Source organism: Carassius gibelio, chromosome A14, assembly GCF_023724105.1.
Source record: "Carassius gibelio isolate Cgi1373 ecotype wild population from Czech Republic chromosome A14, carGib1.2-hapl.c, whole genome shotgun sequence".
NCBI classification, from domain to species: Eukaryota; Metazoa; Chordata; class Actinopteri; order Cypriniformes; family Cyprinidae; genus Carassius; species Carassius gibelio.
The window spans coordinates 23,053,724-23,076,973 of record NC_068384.1 but is presented as its reverse complement, the minus strand read 5'-3'; the positions used below and the strand labels follow the sequence as shown (position 1 = coordinate 23,076,973).

Sequence of the window (23,250 nt, the reverse complement as noted above, 5' to 3'; positions counted from 1 at the left end):
TTACTGCAGAAGCTGCACCGATCCGTCTGTCAATCTCACGTTCCATCCTTCCCTCACTCGTGAACAAGACCCCAAGATACCTGAACTCCTCCACTTGAGGCAGGAACTCTCCACCAACCTGAAGTGAGCAATCCACCCTTTTCCGACTGAGAACCATGGCCTTGGACTTGGAGGTGCTGATTATCATCCCAGCCGATTCACACTCGACTGCAAACCGTCCCAGTGCACGCTGAAGGTCCTGGTCTGAGGAGGCCAACACGACAACATCATCCGCAAAAAGCAGCGACGAAATCGTATGGTCCCCAAACTGGACACTCTCCGGCCCTTGGCTGCGCCTAGAAATTCTGTCCATAAAAATTATGAACAGAACCGGTGACAAAGGGCAGCCCTGCCGGAGTCCAACATGCACCGGGAACAGGTCTGACTTACTGCCGGCAATGCGAACCAAGCTCTTGCTCCGGTCGTACAGGGACCGAACAGCCCTAAGTAGGGAGCCGCCGACCCCATACTCCCGGAGCACCCTCCACAGGATGTCGCGAGGAACACGATCGAATGCCTTCTCCAAGTCCACAAAACACATGTGGACTGGTTGGGCAAACTAGGGTATAGAGCTGGTCCAGTGTTCTACGACCGGGACGAAAACCACACTGTTCCTCCTCAATCCGAGGTTCCACTATCGGCCGAATTCTCCTCTACAGTAGCCTGGCATAGACTTTCCCAGGGAGGCTGAGAAGTGTGATCCCCCTATAGTTGGAACACACTCTCCGGTCCCCATTCTTGAAAAGAGGGACCACCACCCCGGTCTGCCAGTCCAGAGGTACTGTCCCCAACCGCCATGCGATGTTGCAGAGACATGTCAGCCAAGACAGCCCCACAACATCCAGCGACTTGAGGTACTCGGGGCGGATCTCATCCACCCCCGGTGCCTTGCCACCAAGGAGCTTTTTAACTACCTTGATGACTTAAGCCCGGAACCTCTCCTTGAATTTACAACACACTCCTAGCAAAATTATACACATGTATGGCTATCATTAACACTATTTTGCCAACTGTCTGGCACACTTTCACATGTGAAAACTGTTTTAGATAATTAGTTCACTTTGCAATCAGCCTAAGCACTATGTGTGGAGTAGGAGTGAGTAGGAGTGAGAAGAGTGAGAATCAGAGGAGGCAGAGGGAGAGGACGTGGAGGTGAAGAAGTGAGAGGGTTAGAGGAAGAGGACAAGGAGGAGCAAGAAGAGGACGAAGAGGGTAAAGAGAAAGGGTAAGAAGAGTAAGAAATAGAATAACTGATGACATCAGAGCTACAATAGTGGACCATGTCATCAACCATGTGATGACCCTGAGGGATGCTGGCCAACGGGTTCAGCCTAATTTGAGCCGCTACACTGTGGCAAGCATCATTAGGACATTTCGAAATGAGAATCGGTAAGTACTTTGTAGCACTGCCATACTCTAATCAATCAATCACCTTTATTTATATAGTGCTTTAAACAAAATACATTGCGCCAAAGCACTGAACAACATTCATTTGGAAAACAGTGTCTCAATAATGCAAAATGATAGTTAAAGGCAGTTCATCATTGAATTCATTGATGTCATCTCTGTTCAGTTGAAATAGTGTCTGTTTTAATTTGCAATCAAGTCAACGATATCGCTGTAGATGAAGTGACCCCAACTAAGCAAGCCAGAGGCGACAGCGGCAAGGAACCGAAACTCCATCGGTGACAGAATGGAGAAAAAAACCTTGGGAGAAACCAGGCTCAGTTGGGGGGCCAGTTCTCCTCTGACCAGACGAAACCAGTAGTTCAATTCCAGGCTGCAGCAAAGTCAGATTGTGCAGAAGAATCATCTGTTTCCTGTGGTCTTGTCCTGGTGCTCCTCTGAGACAAGGTCTTTACAGGGGATCTGTATCTGGGGCTCTAGTTGTCCTGGTCTCCGCTGTCTTTCAGGTCAGTAGAGGTCCTTTCTAGGTGCTGATCCACCATCTGGTCTGGATACGTACTGGATCCGGGTGACTGCAGTGACCCTCTGATCTGGACACAGACTGGATCTGGTGGCCACGGTGACCTCGGAACAAGAGAGAAACAGACAAATATTAGCGTAGATGCCATTCTTCTAATGATGTAGAAAGTACGGTGTTATGTGAAGTGTTCCGGTTCCAGTTTACCTAATTAATGCAGCCTAAAAATCCTTTAACGGATTTGGATATTAAAAGCATATTAGTATGTTATGTGTATGCCAGGTTAAAGAGATGGGTCTTTAATCTAGATTTAAACTGCAAGAGTGTGTCTGCCTCCCGAACAATGTTAGGTAGGTTATTCCAGAGTTTAGGCGCCAAATAGGAAAAGGATCTGCCGCCCGCAGTCTAATGAGAAACACCACAGTACCATACATGCAAAAATACTGAAATTGTTACTTTACACAATTGCTAGACGTCCAGATGTTGGGGGCAGAGGAAGAATGTTCACTCCAGAGCAAGAGACCCATATAGTGAACATGGTGATTGCCAATAATGCAATAAGACAGCGAAATACAGCAGCGCATAATTGATGATGACACCATCTTTCAAAATATACACAGAGTAAGCATTTCTACAATAAGTCGTGTACCACAGAATAAGAATGAAGCAAATTTACAGAGTTCCTTTTGAGAGAAACACAGAACGTGTAAAGCAACTGTGATATGACTATGTGCAGATAAGCTATAGTGTCATTGGGTCTGAATTTGGAAGTGCATACTGTAGTGCTGTGCATGTGCCTGGTGTGTTGCATTTGTTTTGTCTTGTCCAGAGAGTGATGGAACTAGAAGCAGATGCTATGGGACATGAGCTACTTTTTGTAGATGAGGCCGGTTTTAACCTCAGTAAAACTAGGAGACGTGGCAGGAACATTACTGGACTGTAAAGAAATCTCTTCTGCTCAGCAAATGATCTTCCATTATTAATATATGTGACCTGTGTTTGCAAACTGAGTCACAATGAGCTAATTTTCAAAAATGAGTTATTTTTATGTTCACAATATCTTCAGAATGATGGATGATTTGTTGGGATGTGATGAAAAATGACTGAGCCACACCTGTTTAAAGTCGATAGAGTCAGCAAAGTCAATCTTGAGAAACATCGAGTTACACTTTTCTGAAGCTTCAAAAGCAAAATCACAAAGCAGCGTTGCATCTTTTTCTCCAGTTCTTCTCTTAATAATAATATTGGGAATCACAATATAACTATTTTGTATTTATTAATTTTTATTTTTATTTTGTCTTTGTTATTATAAATAAAAAAATATTATAAACAAACAACAACAGAACAAAGAACAGAATAAATATAAGAAGCAGATTTTCTTAGACTTTTTAAATTTTACATATACACAAATCCTTGTAAGAAAACAAGTAATCAAAATAATCCCTTTAGTGTGTTCATAAATAAATTGATTACTAAAACTAGAAAAGCAGTTCAATCAAGAGCAGCAAGTGTTTCAATCTTTTCTTTTATTCTTAGATTAACATTAATGAGGCGGCCATTTAAAATCATTATTTGGAGCATTGAGATCTCTTGATGAGGGATAAATGAACTCATTTCTGTGAAAACCTCTTGTTTGTTTTTTTGGCTTTTTTTGCCTGTAGCTCAAAATTAGTCTGTGTGCATTCTGACTCATTTTATCAGCACGTATCACATATATTTAATTACATCTGAAGAGCCACTATACAGTTTTATCTATCTCCATATAGAACTATATAATAAAACAGATATGTATACACACACACACACACACACAAACACACACACAGGCATAATTGTTCTCATGAGTATTCAAAGAATTTGGATGACAAACATCTATGTTGTTAATATATTTTATTGAAACAATGTAGTTGAACTTTAATTGAAGTATTTATAAGGACATTTTTAATGCATAATAATAATGATAATAAAAACCTGACCTATATAACATGGACAATGTAGAGTGAGAGCACAACTGAGCAAATTTCCTGGGAAAACTAAACAAACATAACAGTTAGTCATTACTAGTGACTAGGGTTTTTTTTTTTTTTTGGTGCAGAAACTTCTTAAATCGTTTCCTCATAGTATAGTTTTTGTTTTTTTGACACCTTGACAAGGCCAAATATACTGTCTTTTAAAGACTCCATTATTTACTGTCTGACACGGATTGTTTGAGTTTCATGTTTTCAGGCAGTGAAGTGCTTCAGACTGATTTATACAGAGACAAAAGTGCACAGTTTACACACACTGTACAAACAACAATCCTTTCAACAAATTGAAAGAATAAAATAATAAAAAAAGTTCCTCATATAAATAAAGCTGTTAAAAAGTAACTGTTTTAAAGATACAATCTAGCTTGTGTATATTTCATTTATATGCTGAATGAATGTGTTGTGTCTCTGTCTGTGTTCAGGGGAAGTCCGGCTGGCCGTGATGCTCACAGTGTTTGGGACAGACGTATCCTCCGCGCTGCTCTTCTCTGGGCTTCCTCCGGTCTGATCTGGGCCGGTCCTGCTCGTTGTTGCAGCGGTGCACCAGAACCGGGTCTTTCTCGGCTGGAGATTTCTTCATCAGCAGTCTCTGGAGAATGCGTTTGTCTGAGCGCTCCTTCTGGAAATCATCCTCGTACACCTTCAGCTGAGAAAACAAACAAGACTTCAGCGTATAAAACATGTGAGCTATCTGATTGACAATGCATCTGATACAATGGAAGTGGGCAGTTGATACCTGTTCTGCTTCTGATTCATTGGAAATTAGAAATGAATTCACAAATAATGATTAAGATCAATGTGCACATCAGTTTGTCAGTCCATAGAGACTGATAAGAGAGTATAATTATCAGGATTCCTGTGAAACACGGTCTATTTTAAGTGTGTAAGATGCATCATCTCTTAAGACATATTCAACATCATGACACCATGTCAACACAAGCCTCAATTCATTTGCTTAGATACATTTCCTCATAGCAAATATTAATAGCATTTTTTTTTTTCATTGAGTGAACTGCGTGTCTGATATTCTACTTCTGTGTTCAATCATCTTTACATTAGTTCAATGGGTAGCTGTTAAAAGCAATGTGTGTTACCCGGTCAAGTGATGCAAGCAAACGGCTGTCTGCCATTGGTCAGTCAAACACTAACTCAGCACCTTGAGTCAATACTTGATGATGAAACAATCATTTGACAGTGTCACAGCTAGTGTTTACCTTCTGTTAACACTGTATTTCAATAGTCACTGTAGATTTAATTTGCATCTACATGTAAACTAACTCTCATTAGAGTATTAGTAGACTGTTAGGGATAGGGTGAGTAGAATAAGATGACAAATACTTGCAAAGTTACTTCTAGTCAGTATGAGCAGATATTAAGCTAGAAATACTTATACTAAAGTTAAACGTTAGCACAGGTTTGGTAGGAGGAAGCTGTGTTTGAGAGGATCCAGTGATGATCTAGTGTGATGTGATGCTCACCTGCTCCTGCAGCAGCATCATCTGCTGACGCATGTCCGCCTCTCTGCGCCGCAGACGCTTGTTCTCCTGCAGCATGCGCTCGTGGTCCTTCTGCTCCGTTTTATAATCAGCCTCGTAGATTTGAGTCTGTGGAGGGATGAAGTCAAATCTATTACACCTACAACAGAGGTCTGACTATTTTACTGAGCTACTGTATTATGAAGCGGACTTTTTTAAATATATAAAATGGTAAAGAAATGCAAATTATATTACTTACATTAAACTTATACTTATTTTGAATTACTTATACCCCAGCATTAACATTTGTCCTCATTTGTGAGTTGCTTTGAATAAAAGCATCTGCTAAATTATTAAATGTAAATATTTTTTACCTTCTGTTTACCTCTATAAAGCCAACTAGGTCATATTTGATATAATGCACATTTCTAAAGGATTTAAATGATCATCATGACAAAACCTGTTGCACACAGTGCACACCTTCTGTCATCTGATTAATAGCTCATACTTTTTATTTGAAGGAAAAATACAATTATAAAAACTGTTACTTTGATCTCATGGTGTCAGGTAAACAGAAGAATAACTTTTATAATGTTAGTCATATTTCCAGATGAACACTTACTGGACAGAGTCAGCGTGGCTTTACTTGATTATACATGAATCAATATTTTTTTTTTTTTTTTTTGAGGAGCGTTTATTTTTTCATCTCTCAATCATCATTGGATTGCATTGCATTATATGTTTTGATCATTTAAATCATCTTACTAAGACATATTATTGGGAGATATAGAGTGATTTATAATAAATATCTAAAAGCAATCAGAATTTCATCTTACTTTTTGGCCATATAAATATCTGCAACTGCAGCAAATCACATTTTTCTTGGCTCAGTTTGAGTCTCTAAATTTGGATGAATATATAAAAAGCATGATTTCCTTATTATACTATATGAACCATAAAAGTCTGATCTGAATATGTCATATGCATTTTTTTCTTCTTTACACAGTTAATGTAGGCATATTTGTATCTCTCCTTTCGAAAATGACATTGAATATTATGATCACACATGAACTCACCTGACACCGCAGCGCCTCCAGCTGTTCTTTAAGATCTCGAACCTCTCTCATAGGGTCAGACTGCGTCTCCAGTCCCATCCCAGCCAGTCTGAGACTGGACTTTGTGCCCAGTGATGGAGGAAGTGCTGCAATCGACCGTATGTCCAGGGACAGCTTTGACGAGTTCTGCACTAGCTGGGAGTCTGAGGAGCTACTGATATCTGAGGTCTTCCAATTAAAAAAAAAAAAAGGTCAAAAAAGATGTTAAAGGATAGTCACATAAGATACAGTAACTGGTCTGACTGATGCTGTGAGCTCACCTGAGATTCTCTCGTCCACTGCTGGAGATCTGTTTGGTGCAGTCGGCTCTCCAGCAGTCTGACATACTCCTGCAGATGCTGGTTTTTCTTCAGCTCCTGCATCAGTGTCTGTTCATAATATTCCCTCTTGTTCTGCACACACAAACACAAACATGAGAAGGTCTCAGTGACTGAATCTTCTTCTGAGACAGAGCGACCAATAGCAAAACATCAGTCACATCACACAGAAAACATCAAACCTGCCACATTTTTAGAAAGTAAATGCTCTATTTAGAACCAAATCACTTTAGAACTGTAAACTTTTTTAAGTTGTACAAAGAAAATTCTGTCATCTTTTAGTCACAATGACGTTATTCCAACACCCAAAAATCTGTTTAGCAGAATCTTCATGCTGCATTTTGTCATATATCAGATGCATACCAAAAATGCACAAAAAAGCACAGTAGAAGTACCATAACTAATTTGTTTTCTCGAATTATAAACCGTGTGCATGATTTAGCTAATCGAGGGAATTAATTAGTAAATTTTGCGCTCAATTTATAAATTAGGGCACACGATTTAGCCTACTATATTTTTCCTGCATGCCATGTGCGGGTCTCTGTACATTTCAGAGCTTCTCAGCTTGTTCCTTTATGCATTCATTATATGGAAAAGACCAGTGAGAATGTTCTACAGAAAAAGTTTGCAATGATGTGTTGGCGATTGAATGGCAGATTTAATTATGAGGTAACATAACATTTAAAAGATTCAATAGTCCTGAAGATCTCACGTATGTGATAAATCAGGTGCTCTTTTAAATCTACCAAAATAGACATAGCCAATAGATTAAAACTTTACAACCAAAAATGGCCTTTGATAAGAAGAATTTTTTGTTGAACCAGAGGTTCAGAGTAAGACCTCCATGACCTCTTGCATTCAATAACTTGTAACTGACAAACTGACTTCCAAACTTGGGTTAAAATGACCAAGTCTTGGCTAATCTGCAGATGAGATCTGTCCACTAGCAGACCACGAGGGCCTTGTCATAAATCCACCCTCAGATTTCTTTAGCAGTGTGTTATTGAGCTTTAATGTCCTGGAGCATGTGAGCTTCATAAGGGATCAGGGTAAGTCTGCAAAACAGCCTCATCTTCCTGCCTCTCGACCATGAAGAGCAATCATCTGAACTAATTACTCCAATATCCTCTGGCTTTCTTCAAATATCAAGCAGTCCAGATGAAAGAAATCAGCTGAGAGGTGACTCATCACACATATTGAACCAGGGTTTGTGCACCTTACATCAGGTTATGCAGTTTTAAATGTGGCTCCACATGATCTCTAAACCATTACTCCATAAACGACCAAAACCTTATCCTAAAGTCTGATTGGCTAATGGGAATGCTGCTGCAGGGACCAGGACCAGGTGGCATAGATGCATTATGGACTTATATTTGATCTCGTTTAGAAAATGCCACTATTCTATTTATAACTGCATTTTATAATAACGTGTGTTTTTGAGACAGATGCACAACATTTCTTAGCTACATCCTTTTAGTTTTTAAAAATTGCACATGAAAGTAAACTTACAACCAGACTGTGATTGAGCATTCATTTCTTCAATTTGTGATTTCATTTCTTTCACCTTTGGATTTATCATTGTCAGCTTTCAAAACAAAACAATTACAAATATTTTGCAAGAAATTGTATTTGATATGACTGAATCAATCAGATTATTCTAGTGAAGAGCCAGCCTTTGGCAGACTGTGTTTCTAGGTAAACTCACAAAATTCCCAATTCTGTTTAATAACAGTAGACACTAGAAATACAGACTTGGGATTGAAAGCAGCTGTGCCGTAACAGTTTGAGAGCGTATTTCTACCCACATACCTGTTCATGTTCTACTTTGAGCAGCAGTCGGCTGTTGAGCTGTTTGAGGGCCCTGTTCTCCTCCTCGAGAGCCGCCACACGCTGCTGGAGCCCCACACTCGTGCTGTGATAGATGTGATCCCACTCCTCGTTCAGCTTCATCAGCTGACACACACACACACACACACACATGTTTGTTTTTGTGAAAAGTGGGGACATTCCATTGGCGTAATGGTTTTTATACTGTAGAAACTGTATATTCTATTGCCCTTCACCAACCCTACACCTAACCCTAACGCTCACAGGCAACTTTGTTTTTTTTTACTTTCTCAAAAAAAACTCATTCTGTATGATTTATAAGCGTTTTGAAAAATGGGGACATGGGTTATGTCCTCATAAGTCACCCTCTCCTTGTAATATCTGTGTCATACCCATGTCATTATACAGAGTTGTGTCCTGATATGTCACAAAAACATGCCCACACACACACACACACACACACACACGCGCGCTGCAGCTTTATATCAGTGTGGGGACTTTCAACTGACTTTGTTGTTTTCAAACTGAGCTAATTGTATTTGCCTTTTCCTAGACTTCCCCTAAACTCATACAGAAATCTTTCTGCATTTCAAAATTTAAGTCCCTTTAGTCCATTAAGGGTCGTTGTCTAACTGTACTTTCATTGTAGGGACATTTGATCCCCACAAACACAGCAAAATCTGAACTAACTACACAAAACACTTGAATAGATTATGTTTGCAAAAACTACACCTTACTTTCTTGACAGAAAAACCGGCTATGGATACAGTAAAAGGACCCTTAATTAAAAACCATTTAACATGCAAATTCGATTTTTTTTTTTCTCCAGAAGGTGTCACATTTAGACCACATACTTTTGACTGGCATTTAAATATCATGCTTCATGAATATGGTAATTAATTACTACCACTGTATGTGTCACCTAATTGCCAAATATATACAAAATGTAAAAAAAAAAAAAATGAATTTATAGTAAAATGGTTTAATAGTTTATAATAATACAGTTTTTTTTTGTTTATAGTTTGACTATTAAAAAAGATGAAACAACCTAAAACATGTTTGTGTTCCAGTTGATCTAAATCTATCTCTTTTGCAACTCTTTTTTTTTCCCTTTTTTTTCACAGTATTATAAACTGGACACACTAAAAATTGATTGACACATGAGTTGTGTTGTGATGTCACAGCCGTTGGTTTATACCTCTTTGTTGAGTCTCCGGAGCTCAGTGTTTTTGTTGAGGAGCTGAAGCTTCTCCTCATCAGAGGAAGTGATGGACATGCTCTCTGTGATGAGGGTTAAGTGCTCCTCGCCAGAGAGGACTAGTGCCGCCTCCTCCACCTGCCTACAACACACACACACACACACGCACACACACACACACACACACACGCACACACACACACACACACACACACACGCACACACACACACACACGCACACACACACACGCACGCACACACACACACACACACACACACACACACACACACACACACACACACACGCACGCACACACACACACACACACACACACACACACACACGCACACACACACACACACACACACACAAACCCACACTTTTAAGATCTCACATCATCATCATTACCATTATTATCATCAACAATGTTATTATAACTGCCTCTCATTCTACCTTTTACAGTCAAATTTAGGCATGTTTATTAATATTGGCACCCTACTTTGAATTTATTTATTTTTTCCCACAAGGTTCCTGTTGTGTAGGTTCCTTTTACTCTAGACTAACAATAACCTTTAAATATTGCTTTTGGCATGTTTAAGACTGAAATAAAACATTATCAATAGCTTTTCTGACATTATCTTTCTCATATGGACATTTGCACATTGAATGCTTTTTGGATTTTGTCAAGTTTTTTTTAAAAATTTTTTTTAAATTATTATTCTTGTGAAGATCCTCTTGAGAACAGCATAATTAGCGTCCTTACATGACACGGGCCAAACCACAGATATTACATGTTAATAAAAAGTAATTACTGCAGTAATTACAATAACAACGTGTGAAGCTGCTCCACAACATAATTACAAATTAAATACATAATATTCATTATCAATACCAAACACCTGGGTAATTACAGTGTAACATGAGAGTTTGAATGGAAAAGAAGCTAATCCAGATAAACCGTTAAAGCTAAAACCTCTTTTTCCAGACAGCCTTGTTCTTTCATAGCCATAGGGAACAACAGTGTGCTGTCATTACAATACAGTAATGGGCAGATGGAGAATCTGAAGCAGCACAAATAAAGTCTTAGATGGGATGCAAACGTTCCCAAAATTCATTACAGCCTCATGATGAATGACTCATGCTAAGCTGTGACAAAGTATGAACTGAACTTTACACAAACACATCACCAGCCCTATAAAAAGAAAATGAAAATGACTATAAAATCTCTGGGAAGGTTGAGCTGGGGTGTTTCTGTTACAAATAAGAGACTCATTTTTATTTTATTTGTTTCATTTCCCCTCAGGACGTCCCACAGATATATCAAAATATGGTCACACTTTATTTTAAGGACAGATTCTCACTATAGTTGCTTATTAAAATGCATACTACAAGCAGATTGGCAGTTTATTAGTACTTATAAAACACATATTAGCGTGTATTAATTCTGCATGACCATATTTTAGATCCCTTGATCCACCTCATACATAAACATAACAAATACTTGGGAGTTTTATTAGACAAAAATCATAGTTAACAGTTAGTTAATACTGAGAATTGGTCCCCAAACTGGTGTGCCTCAAAATACATTCTGAATTAACGGTCACCAAGACAGATCAAGTCATATATGTATACAGTGTAAAAAATACATGGTCTCTACTGAGAAAATGAAAATCACAGGAGGTTATGTGTGTGCTAAAAAAAGTACTTTTGAGTATCATAAATAAATATCACAGTTTACGAATATCTATCTCAAGTATCTAATTTAACTGCCAGACTTGTCCTTCTTTGGAACAAGATCACATACTGTACTGCTGTACAAAAAAATAAAAAAATAATAAAAATAATAAAATAAATAACCCTTCTGATAGGTAAACTATTATAGATTCCCTACTTCCTGTTTACATGTCTTCTATAAAATCATTTTCTATTTCTAACTGTTTTAAATTCATTTTAAATAAGTCAATTTTTAAATAATTTTCAAAGTTTTAAAATTGTCTTATTTTTGTTCTTCTTGATTATTTTGCTTTCTTTTATGTAAAGCACTTTGAATTACCATTGTATACGAAATGTGCTTTATAAATAAACTTGCCTTGCCTATAACAAACTGACTGTACTGTCAGAGCACTGCAAACACACACCTTATAACTCTATTAATCGCTGTTGCTGAAGTCCATTTAAAACTACAAATGAAAGACAGTAAAATAATACACACTCAGACTGAAGGTCATTCTCCTCCTCAGGTAAAGAGCGCTCTTTGCTTGAAGAGTCCTCTTCTGACAGTGACGACTGTAAACTACCTTCCATCACTCTTTTAAATCTGAATTCAACTGAGTAATAGCTGGAGTTTGAATCCCCTTATAGTCTTTCACTTCTAGATCCAGGCGATGTAATGTGTACAGCAGTGTGCTAATGTGATGTTATTCACTGGAGGGGAAGTTCAAATATAAACCCCTTCACTGACATGCAAGACATCACAGAGTAGGAAGTGATGCTCAGTGTGCCACAATAATAATCATGTCCTAACTGTATTACCTTTACAAACAAATTATTCCTAGCTGTAGAGTGTGATTTATTGTGTATTATTTGAAAGGGTGATTTTAAGACGGTAAAGTACGTTGGAAGCGTTACTAGATTGAGAAACAAAATGAGGAAGTGATTTGATAGTAGGCAGCAGGGAATTTCCGCTTCAGAATCATCTGCTCTCTGTGGGCTGTGAAAGACTGCTAAAAGCAGTACTATTAAAAACCAAACCACAATGTCTCGCTGTTAACACATGAGTGAAAGGACACTGGGGGGTTGTGTTTCACTTCCAGAATATCTGTTTACTTGTTCTGTTAACTAATGTACCATGGTAACCATACTTTCCAGCAAAATGCTTTACAGCAGTATCTGTTACTACAGTAGTAGTGTTAGAAATTCATATGGGAAGTCATATACATTTTTTTTGTTATTTTTATTTTTATGACTTCGTACTGGAAAATATAAAAATGTTTATGGATAGTTATGTTTTTACATCAAAATGCCTGGATAATACAGTGTTCCCTATGGCAATTTATAGTTTTCAACACACTACAGGCCCATTCACACAAAGAACGAATAACTTCAAGCAGCAATTATGGGGACAAGCACTCCACCAGCAAATTGAGGAGCTAAGCATAGCATGAAGCATCACACCGAATGCAACATTGAGCAGTTAAAGACATTTTAGGATGATTGAAATTGAAATGGTAGAAAAATAATAAATACAACCAGTAGTAATATGATTAAATGGCTTATCACTTTTGACCAATAGGTGGCGCTGTTATCAAATCAATTTGGTGTACTCTGTGTGACTTGTCAACGACACACACAAATTTTGGTGTCAATATTCCAAATCATTGGAGAGATAAAGCCTCAAGCCTCATTTTGGCATCATGCCTAAAATTCGTCGCTGTGGTATGTGAAAACGGTTTTGTGTATGGATACAAAATCCATAACATTTTGTCAGCACAGTCTGAAGATCATTTGACTCAATTTTGGTGAAAATCGGACCAACGGTTGATGAGGAGTTTGAAAAAGTAGATTTTCAACATAAATCAAAATGGCGGACAGGAAGTTCAACTTACTCTAGCACATTGGATATCTATGTTGTTGGCATAAGCCAGGGAATATTTTTAGACCAGTTTCATTGCAATAGCCTGATGCAATTAAAAGTTATTAGCATTTTTATAAGTGTAATTATTAATGGTTAATTATTGGTTTATTACTCTTGACCAATAGGTGGCGTTGTTACAAAATAGATGTGGCATGGTCAGCGTGAGGTGACAATGACACATTCAATGTCAAAGCTTTGCTGAGATACAGCCTCAAATGCATTTTGGCATCCTTCCAGCAAATACGTTGATGCGCTAAATGAGAACCATTTTGTAAATCAACACGAGATCCTTAACTTTTAGTTGGCTCAGTCTGGAGATGATATGATTCGATTTTGGTGAAAATCTGACAAACTAGGAGGGAGGAGTTCTAGGAGGAGTTCGACAAAGTAGGTTTTGACTGAAAATCAAGATGGCGGACAGGAAGTTCGGCCAAATAAGGAAAACTTGGTATCTATGTTCTCGGCTTGACCCAAGGAATCTATTAAGACCAGCGGCATTTCAATAGCCAGATTTATTCAAAAGTTATTAGCCTTTTTGGAAATTTTGTCATTATTTTTTCTAAATATTTTGAGTACCTTCAGGGGATGGTGTTGTTGGCACATTCTGAGTTTTGTAATATTACACCAATGCATTTGTTTAGTATAGCATTTTATTTCACAAAACTGTATAGAAGTCAATGGGAATTTCAAGTTTTGTTCTATTATAGCGCCACCAAGAGGCTCAGTCCCACCAATTTTTATGTGTCCTCAGAGAGAGCGCATACATATGTGTGTCAATTTTGGTGAAAATATCTCAATTTACTTCAGAGTTATAGACATTTATATGTAAAAACACGTAAAAAATGACTGACTCGTGACTTTGATTGAATTTTACTAACCCTTACTATCAATATTTTCGCATTTGGGCATAGTTACTTAGATATTAGTGGTTTTGTCTCGACCGGACAAGCGGTTTCAAAGATATAACCAAATGTTTTTAAGCGCTAAATCACAACGCTACACAAACCGTAAGGCGAAACCTAGAATGTTTGGTATCGTAGGACTCTGTAAGGTTTCAGGAGTCTAATTAGATGAGTCTCATGAAAATAAGTTGACGAATCAATTTGAATTCCATAACTTTTTGTCAGCACTGCCAGCAGATTATCTGGTTAAAATTTCGTGTAAATCGGACAAACCGTCTAGGACGAGTTCGAAAAAGTAAGTTTTTCAAAAAATTCAAAATGGTAGAGGAAACCGTAATTATAAATTTTGTATGTACTAAAGCACAAAAAATAACAATACAGCACAAAAATGAAGTGAACTTTAAGGGTCAGTGAAAGAGTGTGCAGACTGTGCACATCTTCTCACAGCTTTTACACCGTCACAATGTTTATGCTGCATGTGAATGGTGTGACATGACAGAACTAAATTTGTTTATTGTAATAAGCAAAGCACTACAAGTATGCAAAGTGAAGAGAGGTGTACTGATTGGAACAGTGTTGAAACAATGACCATGTATGTTCACACTACTACAATACGCTTATTATTTATTTTGTTTCCCCTCTTGGTGCGGACCTTTTTGGCAGGTGTGAATACAGCAATCGCACTCGGGTGCGGACCAAACAACCGAACTGAGACCCAGCTGAACATTTATAAAATTGAAATGTTTAAATTAGATCTCCATGATTTGCCTGTTTTACACTTCCTGTTTTCCCTGCTTGAGATCTTCTCTCCAATGTATGGACAAACTTAGCACACGTGTGGTTTTGTTTACTATTTCTGGTCCACTTGCAAAAATGGGCAGTGTGAAATTTACATTTGTGAAATTTTAATTTTGCACCCCCAAAAAATTAAATAAATAATAATAATTTGTCTGGACCAAAGCAAGTGAAATAACGGAAGATTCCACAACTAGATCCAGGTGAACTGGAAAATTACAGACCCATTTAAAATCTTCTGTTTATGCCAATTTTTTTTTTATTTTTTATGGTTGTGTCTGTTCAATTGTGCTTCTTCCTGTAAAAATAAAAATAAAATAATAATTATATATATCTATTATATAGAACAACTTCAAGGCCCCATCATAGCACAGAAACTGCATTTGTTCAAATTAAAAATGACTTGCTGTTGTATCTCATTACTAGTTTTACTTGATCTTAGTGCTACATTCGCAGCATAGATCATGACATACTCATTGATCAGTTACAAAACTACATGGGTATTCAAGTGCTGGCTTAAGATGGTTTAGAGCCTACCTGTTTGACCACTATCACTTTGTTTATTTAAACAGGGAATCATCTCAATTAACTGCACTAAAGTATGGAGTGCCACAAGGATCTCTCTTAGGCCGGTGACACAATGCAGTAGCAAATATTAAGAAATATGTTGTGCTAACAATTAACATTACAGTTAATACTTACAAATTTTGAAGATTTTGAATACTGAAGTTACATTTGTAATGGTGTATTTTCATTTAGATGTGGTATTATTATATGTGCAGTAAGATTAATTACTACATAAATTAAGATTATTAAGTAATAAATTAATTTTTAAGACAGCATGGAATATATTGTATAATATGCTGTTATAACAGCATATTATATAAACTATTCCATGCTATCTTGGAATAAAACCAGTTTTTTTTTTTTTTTTTTTTTTTTTTTTTTTTTTTTTTTTTTATTCATTCCATCGATTGTTTATTGAGGTTGAGTTTAGACCAAGAGCAGAGAAAGACACCCACTCCAGCTCAACATCTAGTCACCGTCAGTGCTATTGCTTTAATTTGAATGGTATAGTATCATGAGCCGCAATTAAAGTCTTGTGACACTCATGTCAGGCGTTATTGTTGTTGTTGTCGAGTTTACACGCGCCGATTGCTGTGGGCTGGGCCTAGTCAAAGTCCAGGGCCGTTTTTAAGTCCCAGTCCGTCCCTGCATACGCCTGTCCATACCATAACCTCACCGCTACCATGGGCCACTGGATCCACAACACTGACATCAGCATACCGCTGACTCACACGACACCATACGCAGTCTGCCATCTGCCCTGTACAGTGAAAACTGGTATTCATCTTTGAAGATTTTACATCCTTGAAGCATTTGCCCACTCAAGTCGGTTACGATGACGCAGTCAGGTCGAGATCCCGATGAGGATGACTAGCAGCAGATAAGCTTCTCTGAGATGGTTTCTGACAGTTTGTGCAGAAATACTTTGGTTATCAAACCGATTGTTGCAGCATCTGTCATCAGCTGGTCTCGGACGAGGAGGTGAAGATGCTGGATGTGGAGGTCCTGGGCTGGTGTTGGATGTACTGCCCTATTCTCTGAAATGCCTTCGGAGACACCTTATGGTAGAGAAATGAACATTCAATTCACGGGCAACAGCTCTGGTGGACATTCCTGTAGTCAGCATGCCAATTGCACACTCCCTAAAACTTATGACATCTGTGGCATTGTGCTGTGTGATAAAACTGCACATTTTAGAGTGTCCTTTTATTGTGTCTAGCCTAAGGCACACCTGTGCAATAATCATACTGTCTAATCATCATCTTGAAATGCCACACCTGTAATGTGGATGGATTATCTCGGCAAAGGAGAAGTGCTCACTAACACAAATTTAGACAGATTTGTGAACAATATTGAGAGAAATTTTGTGTACATAGAAAAAGTCTTAGATCTTTGAGTTCAGCTCATGAAACATGGGGACAAAAACAAAAGTGTTGCATTTATAATTTTTTTATACTTCGTTACTTTTGAATCATAATTCGTTACTGAGTACGCCCACAATTTGAATTGATATTCAAACTTTTGACAGCACATCAGTAGCCAATAAAAATATCAGATCGTGAAGGGACTAATCAAAGCGCTGATATCTGAACCGGGGAAAGATCAGACAGAGATGGATCTCAGCGTCATTTATGGACTCGGAGCTTGGAGAAACAAACTACATGGTAGTGTTATAATAAATATCTAAATTTTGGTACCGATACTGAAATATCTGACACGCTTCCATTACTCATTTTCCTCTGTATCTGAATATACACAGGTTGAATTGAATTGAATTTAAATTTATTTGACAAGTTTATAAAACTGTACAAAATCCAAGTATTCCATACACTTTAGAAAAACTGTCGAGGATAAAAACACAATAAAGCCCATGGCTTATTTCCATTGCGGCCCTCGATGTTAATATAAAGGTTATGTGTGCGTGTAGAACAGACAAAGCAACAGTAACTCCTAATCATAATTAAAGCTGCAGTAGGGAATTTTTGACGCTCTAGCGATTAATAAACAGAACTGCTTGCGTCTTGCGGAAGAACATCGTAGCCGGAGCTACTTCTCTCTGTTTATGTCTATGAAGAATCACAAAGGTACTGGGTTACTCCGCCGCGGTATCCCAGAAGCAATCTAAAATAGTCCGAATATAAACACTTATTATAGGTGCACCTTAGTGATTCAGGACAAGCTAAAAACACGGTTTGGAAAGTGGATTCATGGTGTACTCGCTTATTATATAAATGTTTCTACATTTTGAACACAAACAAAGTTACGGACCGCAGCTCTGATTGGTTATTTTTTACCGGGAGCGATGTATTTCTGCAAATGGCAATAGGACACTGGGAGGAGCCAGAGGAGCTTGATTTTTTTTCACAGATTATCTGTCTCATATTCTACTGTCAAGACATAATGACAGGTTTAACAAACATGTAAAAAATATATATTTACAAAAGTTACCTACTGCAGCTTTAATCACATTTATAAAAATCTAATTTTTATCAATATAGTAGAGATAATTCACCAAAAATACAAATCACAACTGACAATAAACACACCACTAAATCACACAATTTACAATAAAATCACCACGAAACACACTAACTACCCTCACCAAACAGCCATCGTTTTACCAATCTTTTCCTCAAAAAATCTTTTACTCCCTTTATTGAAACTGGTAATTTATTCCATGCTATAGCACTAGTATATAAAAAATAAATTTTCCCCACCAAACTCTTAAATTTACATGGACAAATATACAAAAATTTCTACCCCTAGTTTTATAGGAATGCTGCTGACTCACCATATAAAAATATATTTTTTTAATAACTTGGAACCACATTATTGACAATTCTATGTGTCATACCCATTTTTTCAATATCACCCTTTTTTCCACAGTCAATATTCCCAACTCCTTAAAACTTTCACTATGTAAATGTGCTCTAGAATGTACTCTTAAAAATATCCAAACTAATTTATTTTGAGCCTTTTGCAATTTATTCTTCATAACTTGGGAACAACTACCATACCAAAAGGAGGACGCATAATCAAAATGAGGTTGAATCAAGGCACCTACTAATCATTTTACAGAGTGAATGTCTAACAAACCGGCTTGCCTTTCTAAAAACGTAATTTTACCACATATATTTTAAATGCCTTTCTAGCCATAAAATCACCCGTTCATTTATTGTCTATTAAACAACCCCTATAGTTTACTACAGCTTTTACCTCTAAGGCCTTACCATTTATCTTAATCAAAAAGGTATCATCCTTATTTAACATCATTTTAGCTGCAAAAAGAATGGCCTCAGACATCACCTGTAGCTGCAAAGTCATCTTTTCTTCTATTACCCCCTTATCCTGATGAGATATTAAAACTGCTAATGTGGCCAGGGCTTTATTGTAAAATGAGAACACTGTCATGTAATCGCAGAAAACTGGATGTGAGCTCTCAAATAGGCCTAACTTATACAAATAAACTGCTTGTGAGAAGACTGTGTGCAGTCGGGATCTCTCCGTGCTTTTAAAGTACAAATTATTTATCTTTGCTCCTGGATTAAATTTTGAATAGATCCACACCTGACCGATGAAAATCCTTCTAGAAATGTTATTGGTTGTAAGTGAAATGCACCAGAAAGTCTTTAAACAAAGATGGAACTTAAACAGTCTTAAACAAAGATCCTCGTCCGTGATTATCATTCGTTAGCACACACCCCATAATTGTAACAGAATCACGGACCGAAACAGTATAGTTTGTTTAGCGCCGTTTTTTCTTTCTTTTTGGTCTTTTATTTTCCTCCCTCTCCTGGAATGGCCATTCCAGCAGTCTGTCTCCTATGCCTGGAGCAACTGGACCGTTCGCTGGAGAACCATACCAGAGACTTTCTAGATCTGGCGTGCCTTATCCACTTCCCCAACTGCTCGCTCTCTAACTTCTTCTACATCGGCCTGTACTACCAGCGAACGGTCCCCGAGAGGATTTCGCCGCTTTCGTGGAGTGGGTGCTGGAGAAAAATGGATCTTCATGGACCATCTGTACCGCCGAAGAGCCCCACTCCCGACCCAGAGACCAGCCAGCCACCATCCCGCCGCACGGAGCCCGAGCCAATCACTGACAGGGTGCAGGACCTCGAGAGCGCGACTGACCAGGTGTGTGAGCCGGCAACACCTTGCGTCGTGGGAGTCTTAGTGGAGATCGAGGGCGTGGAGGGAAGCCCTGCCCACACTTCCACGACTGAGGGTGAGCTGTATTCCGTCTCGGGAAATGATATGGAGCAACTTATGGACCTTATGGACTGGTGTATGGAGGTATTTCCTGTATCCCCTGTTCCTACGCTGGTTCCATCCAGCCCTAATTTTCCTGTTTCTCCGCTGGTTCCGCCCAGCCCTGAATTTTCTGTGTCTCCGCTGGTTCCGCCCAGCTCTGAATTTTTTTGTTTCTCTTTTGGTTCCGCCCAGCTCTGAATTTTCTGTGTCTCTGTTGGTTCCGCCCAGCTCTGAATTTTCTGTGTCTCTGCTGGTTCCGCCCAGCCCTGAATTTTCTGTTTCTCTGCTGGTTCCGCCCAGCTCTGAATTTTTTTGTTTCTCTTTTGGTTCCGCCCAGCTCTGAATTTTCTGTGTCTCTGTTGGTTCCGCCCAGCTCTGAATTTTCTGTTTCTCCGCTGGTTCCGCCCAGCTCTGAAGCCCTGGACTCCTCCTCGGTCCTTCGACCCAGCGGCTCCGCCTCTGCTCTTAGCTCCCTCATCTCCACCGTGGCCTGGCATCCCACCTGCTCCACCGGGCTCCCTCGTCCCTCCGGCTCCACCTCTTCACCTGCTCCTTGCCTGCTCCTCTTGCGGTGCGAGGACGCACCGTTCTGGGAGGGGGCGAACTGTTACGTTCATGGATTTCTGTTCCCTTATTTGGTCACCTTCCTTTTCTTATTTTGGTTAATTGATCATTCCCCAGCTGTCTTCAGTTCCCTCATTACCTCTTGTGTTTAAATACCCGGTCTGTTCAGTTCCTCCTCATCTGTGATTGTCCTACGTTAACACACACCCCCTAATTGTAACAGTATACAGTATGTGGTAGTTTTGCTAATGGTATTGAAAATGATTGTACATTATGAAATCAAAATAACCCTATTAGCTTTTTTAGTGCCGGTACTAGTATTGTAGCAAACCATCCCAGTCAATACACTGGGAACAAAATAGCTTGCGGTTGCTTCCGTTTGATGGCTTGGGAGAATCCTCTTGTATGACATAAGGACTGCTGTTTCCGGGTCCAATCCTCTACTCATTTCACTTGAGAATACTATCTCAGCAGCCATTTATTAACACTATTTCATTAATATTACGTATTTAAGCTAAGCGTAATTTGCTGTGCACACTACAGTCTCCGTGCTCACAGTGTCTCAGATACTAATATTTTAGCTGAATCCATTTGTTTTTTGGGGGGGGTGTCTGGCAGAGCATTAGGTCCCAGAAGAGGTGAAGGATGATGTCAGACGTAACAAGCAGATATTCTTAATGGGGTCCTATTATGCTTTTACACTTTTTGAATTTTAGTCAGTGTGTAGTGTGTATTTTTTTAGAAGCATCAAGCATGAGAGCATGTTCTAGTACACCCCCAAAACAAATTCAAGACATTGTTAAAGAGCATAGCAGGACCCCTTTAACCACTCCTATCCAACCAAGGTATTGAAGTTAGCAATCCCTTTATCTTGACCACTAATTAACATACTTTGTCAATAAGAATACGTCATCAACTTACTGCAACTCCATATGGATATCACCTTGACATAGTCACCACAGATAAGCTACTCCTAAATATAATGTAGAAACTTTAATTTTCTGTGAAGCTGGTTTGCAACAATTTGAATTGTGAAAAGTGCTATATACATAAATGTGATGTTCCGAAGTGAGGTAAACTTCAACAGATTTACCCTGCTCAGGGAGTAGGGAGCAATGAACAATGGGAACACAGTTCATGCACGGAGCTCATTGCAAGTGTGGTGTCAGGACTTGTTAGCTTTTCTTTTCACATTGGTTTTGTTTTTTTTCCCTTCTTGCTGGCTGCACACAATTGATTGCCTTCGGCTATAAGCAGAGTAACTCATTGGCTTTGCACTTGTTCTCTTTTTTTTTTCTAATTTTCATTCGCTTTATATCTAGACTTGCTCTGCACCTCTTCAGTGTCAGGGTGTTTTACATGTTGTCACCTGCTCTCTGTCTCACAGTCGGTTAAAATCCCTGTGTGTAAAATTACCTGTGTCCAGAGCTCATGCAATCTCTCTGCCCAGTTTGCTGGATACTGTTTTTGCAGACCTTATAGTGGATGCTCTGGTTGCAGAGGTCTCTGAACGCTCTGGCTATGAACTCCAGTTTGATCAGGATTATGGTTCTGGTGATGGCCTAGTGAGTCTCTGCCAGAGGTGGGTAGTAACGAGTTACATTTACTTTGTTACATTTACTAGATTTTTTTGGCGGGTAACTAATCATTTTAGAGTATATTTAAAGATGGGTTATTTTACTCTTTTACTCTGTACATTTTTAGTGAAAGTATTGTACTTTTCCTTCGTTACTGTGGGCCACACTCCTCTCGTTACTTTATCTTAATCCAATACAAGTTATAAATGCTTCAGTTTATTCCAAACGCACGTCTCCTTTTCTCTGGGCAATGAGCGATGCCAATTCGCAAATTATTCATTCTTTTGAGTCAGTTCTGTTCAAAAGCTTGATCAAACCAGTTGGAAAACCAGTGACCAGTGAATTGGTTCGTGAATCAGATTGAATGATTCGTTCAGTTCCCTGTCACACGCTGAACCGTCTGACTCTGAAGTGGTTCTCACTGAGTTGTAACAGAAAGTTTAAGAACAAAAAGAGCATTGACGATGTGGCTTTGGATCTACAGTCAACTGAAAGAAAATCTTTAAATGTTATTGTTTGCTAGCGATGAAGATCTTTATTAGATGAACACAGCATGTGCTGTCTACGGTTCAACAGTTATAAATAGGCTACTTTCAATTACAGTACACGATACCACTAAGATGTTACCATTTTGTTGTCAATCAATCAATCACCTTTATTTATATAGTGCTTTAAACAAAATACATTGCGCCAAAGCACTGAACAACATTCATTTGGAAAACAGTGTCTCAATAATGCAAAATGATAGTTAAAGGCAGTTCATCATTGAATTCATTGATGTCATCTCTGTTCAGTTGAAATAGTGTCTGTTTTAATTTGCAATCAAGTCAACGATATCGCTGTAGATGAAGTGACCCCAACTAAGCAAGCCAGAGGCGACAGCGGCAAGGAACCGAAACTCCATCGGTGACAGAATGGAGAAAAAAACCTTGGGAGAAACCAGGCTCAGTTGGGGGGCCAGTTCTCCTCTGACCAGACGAAACCAGTAGTTCAATTCCAGGCTGCAGCAAAGTCAGATTGTGCAGAAGAATCAT

The 23,250-nt window shown here is 38.6% G+C and overlaps 2 protein-coding genes across 3 annotated transcripts in view; one reads left to right on the top strand and one right to left on the bottom strand.

The window, feature by feature from the left end:
• Positions 1-23,250, top strand: part of LOC128026859 (neurite extension and migration factor-like) — a 144,119-nt gene that overhangs the window by 120,618 nt on the left and 251 nt on the right. The gene's annotated exons all lie outside the window — the stretch shown is intronic.
• On the bottom strand, positions 4,090-12,393 carry LOC128026886 (TNFAIP3-interacting protein 1-like). Of its 2 annotated transcripts, XM_052614149.1 has the most exons (7): positions 12,136-12,375; positions 9,923-10,064; positions 8,707-8,850; positions 6,841-6,972; positions 6,542-6,748; positions 5,469-5,594; positions 4,090-4,636 (listed from the first exon to the last, which is right to left on the bottom strand). In XM_052614149.1, the coding sequence occupies exons 1-7, from the start codon at positions 12,225-12,227 to the stop codon at positions 4,409-4,411; spliced, it is 1,071 nt and encodes a 356-aa protein (XP_052470109.1). In that variant the 5' UTR covers positions 12,228-12,375; the 3' UTR covers positions 4,090-4,408. The 2 variants fall into 2 exon arrangements, with proteins under 2 accessions (XP_052470109.1, XP_052470110.1); XM_052614150.1 differs by lacking the exon at positions 5,469-5,594 and having other exon boundaries at positions 12,136-12,393.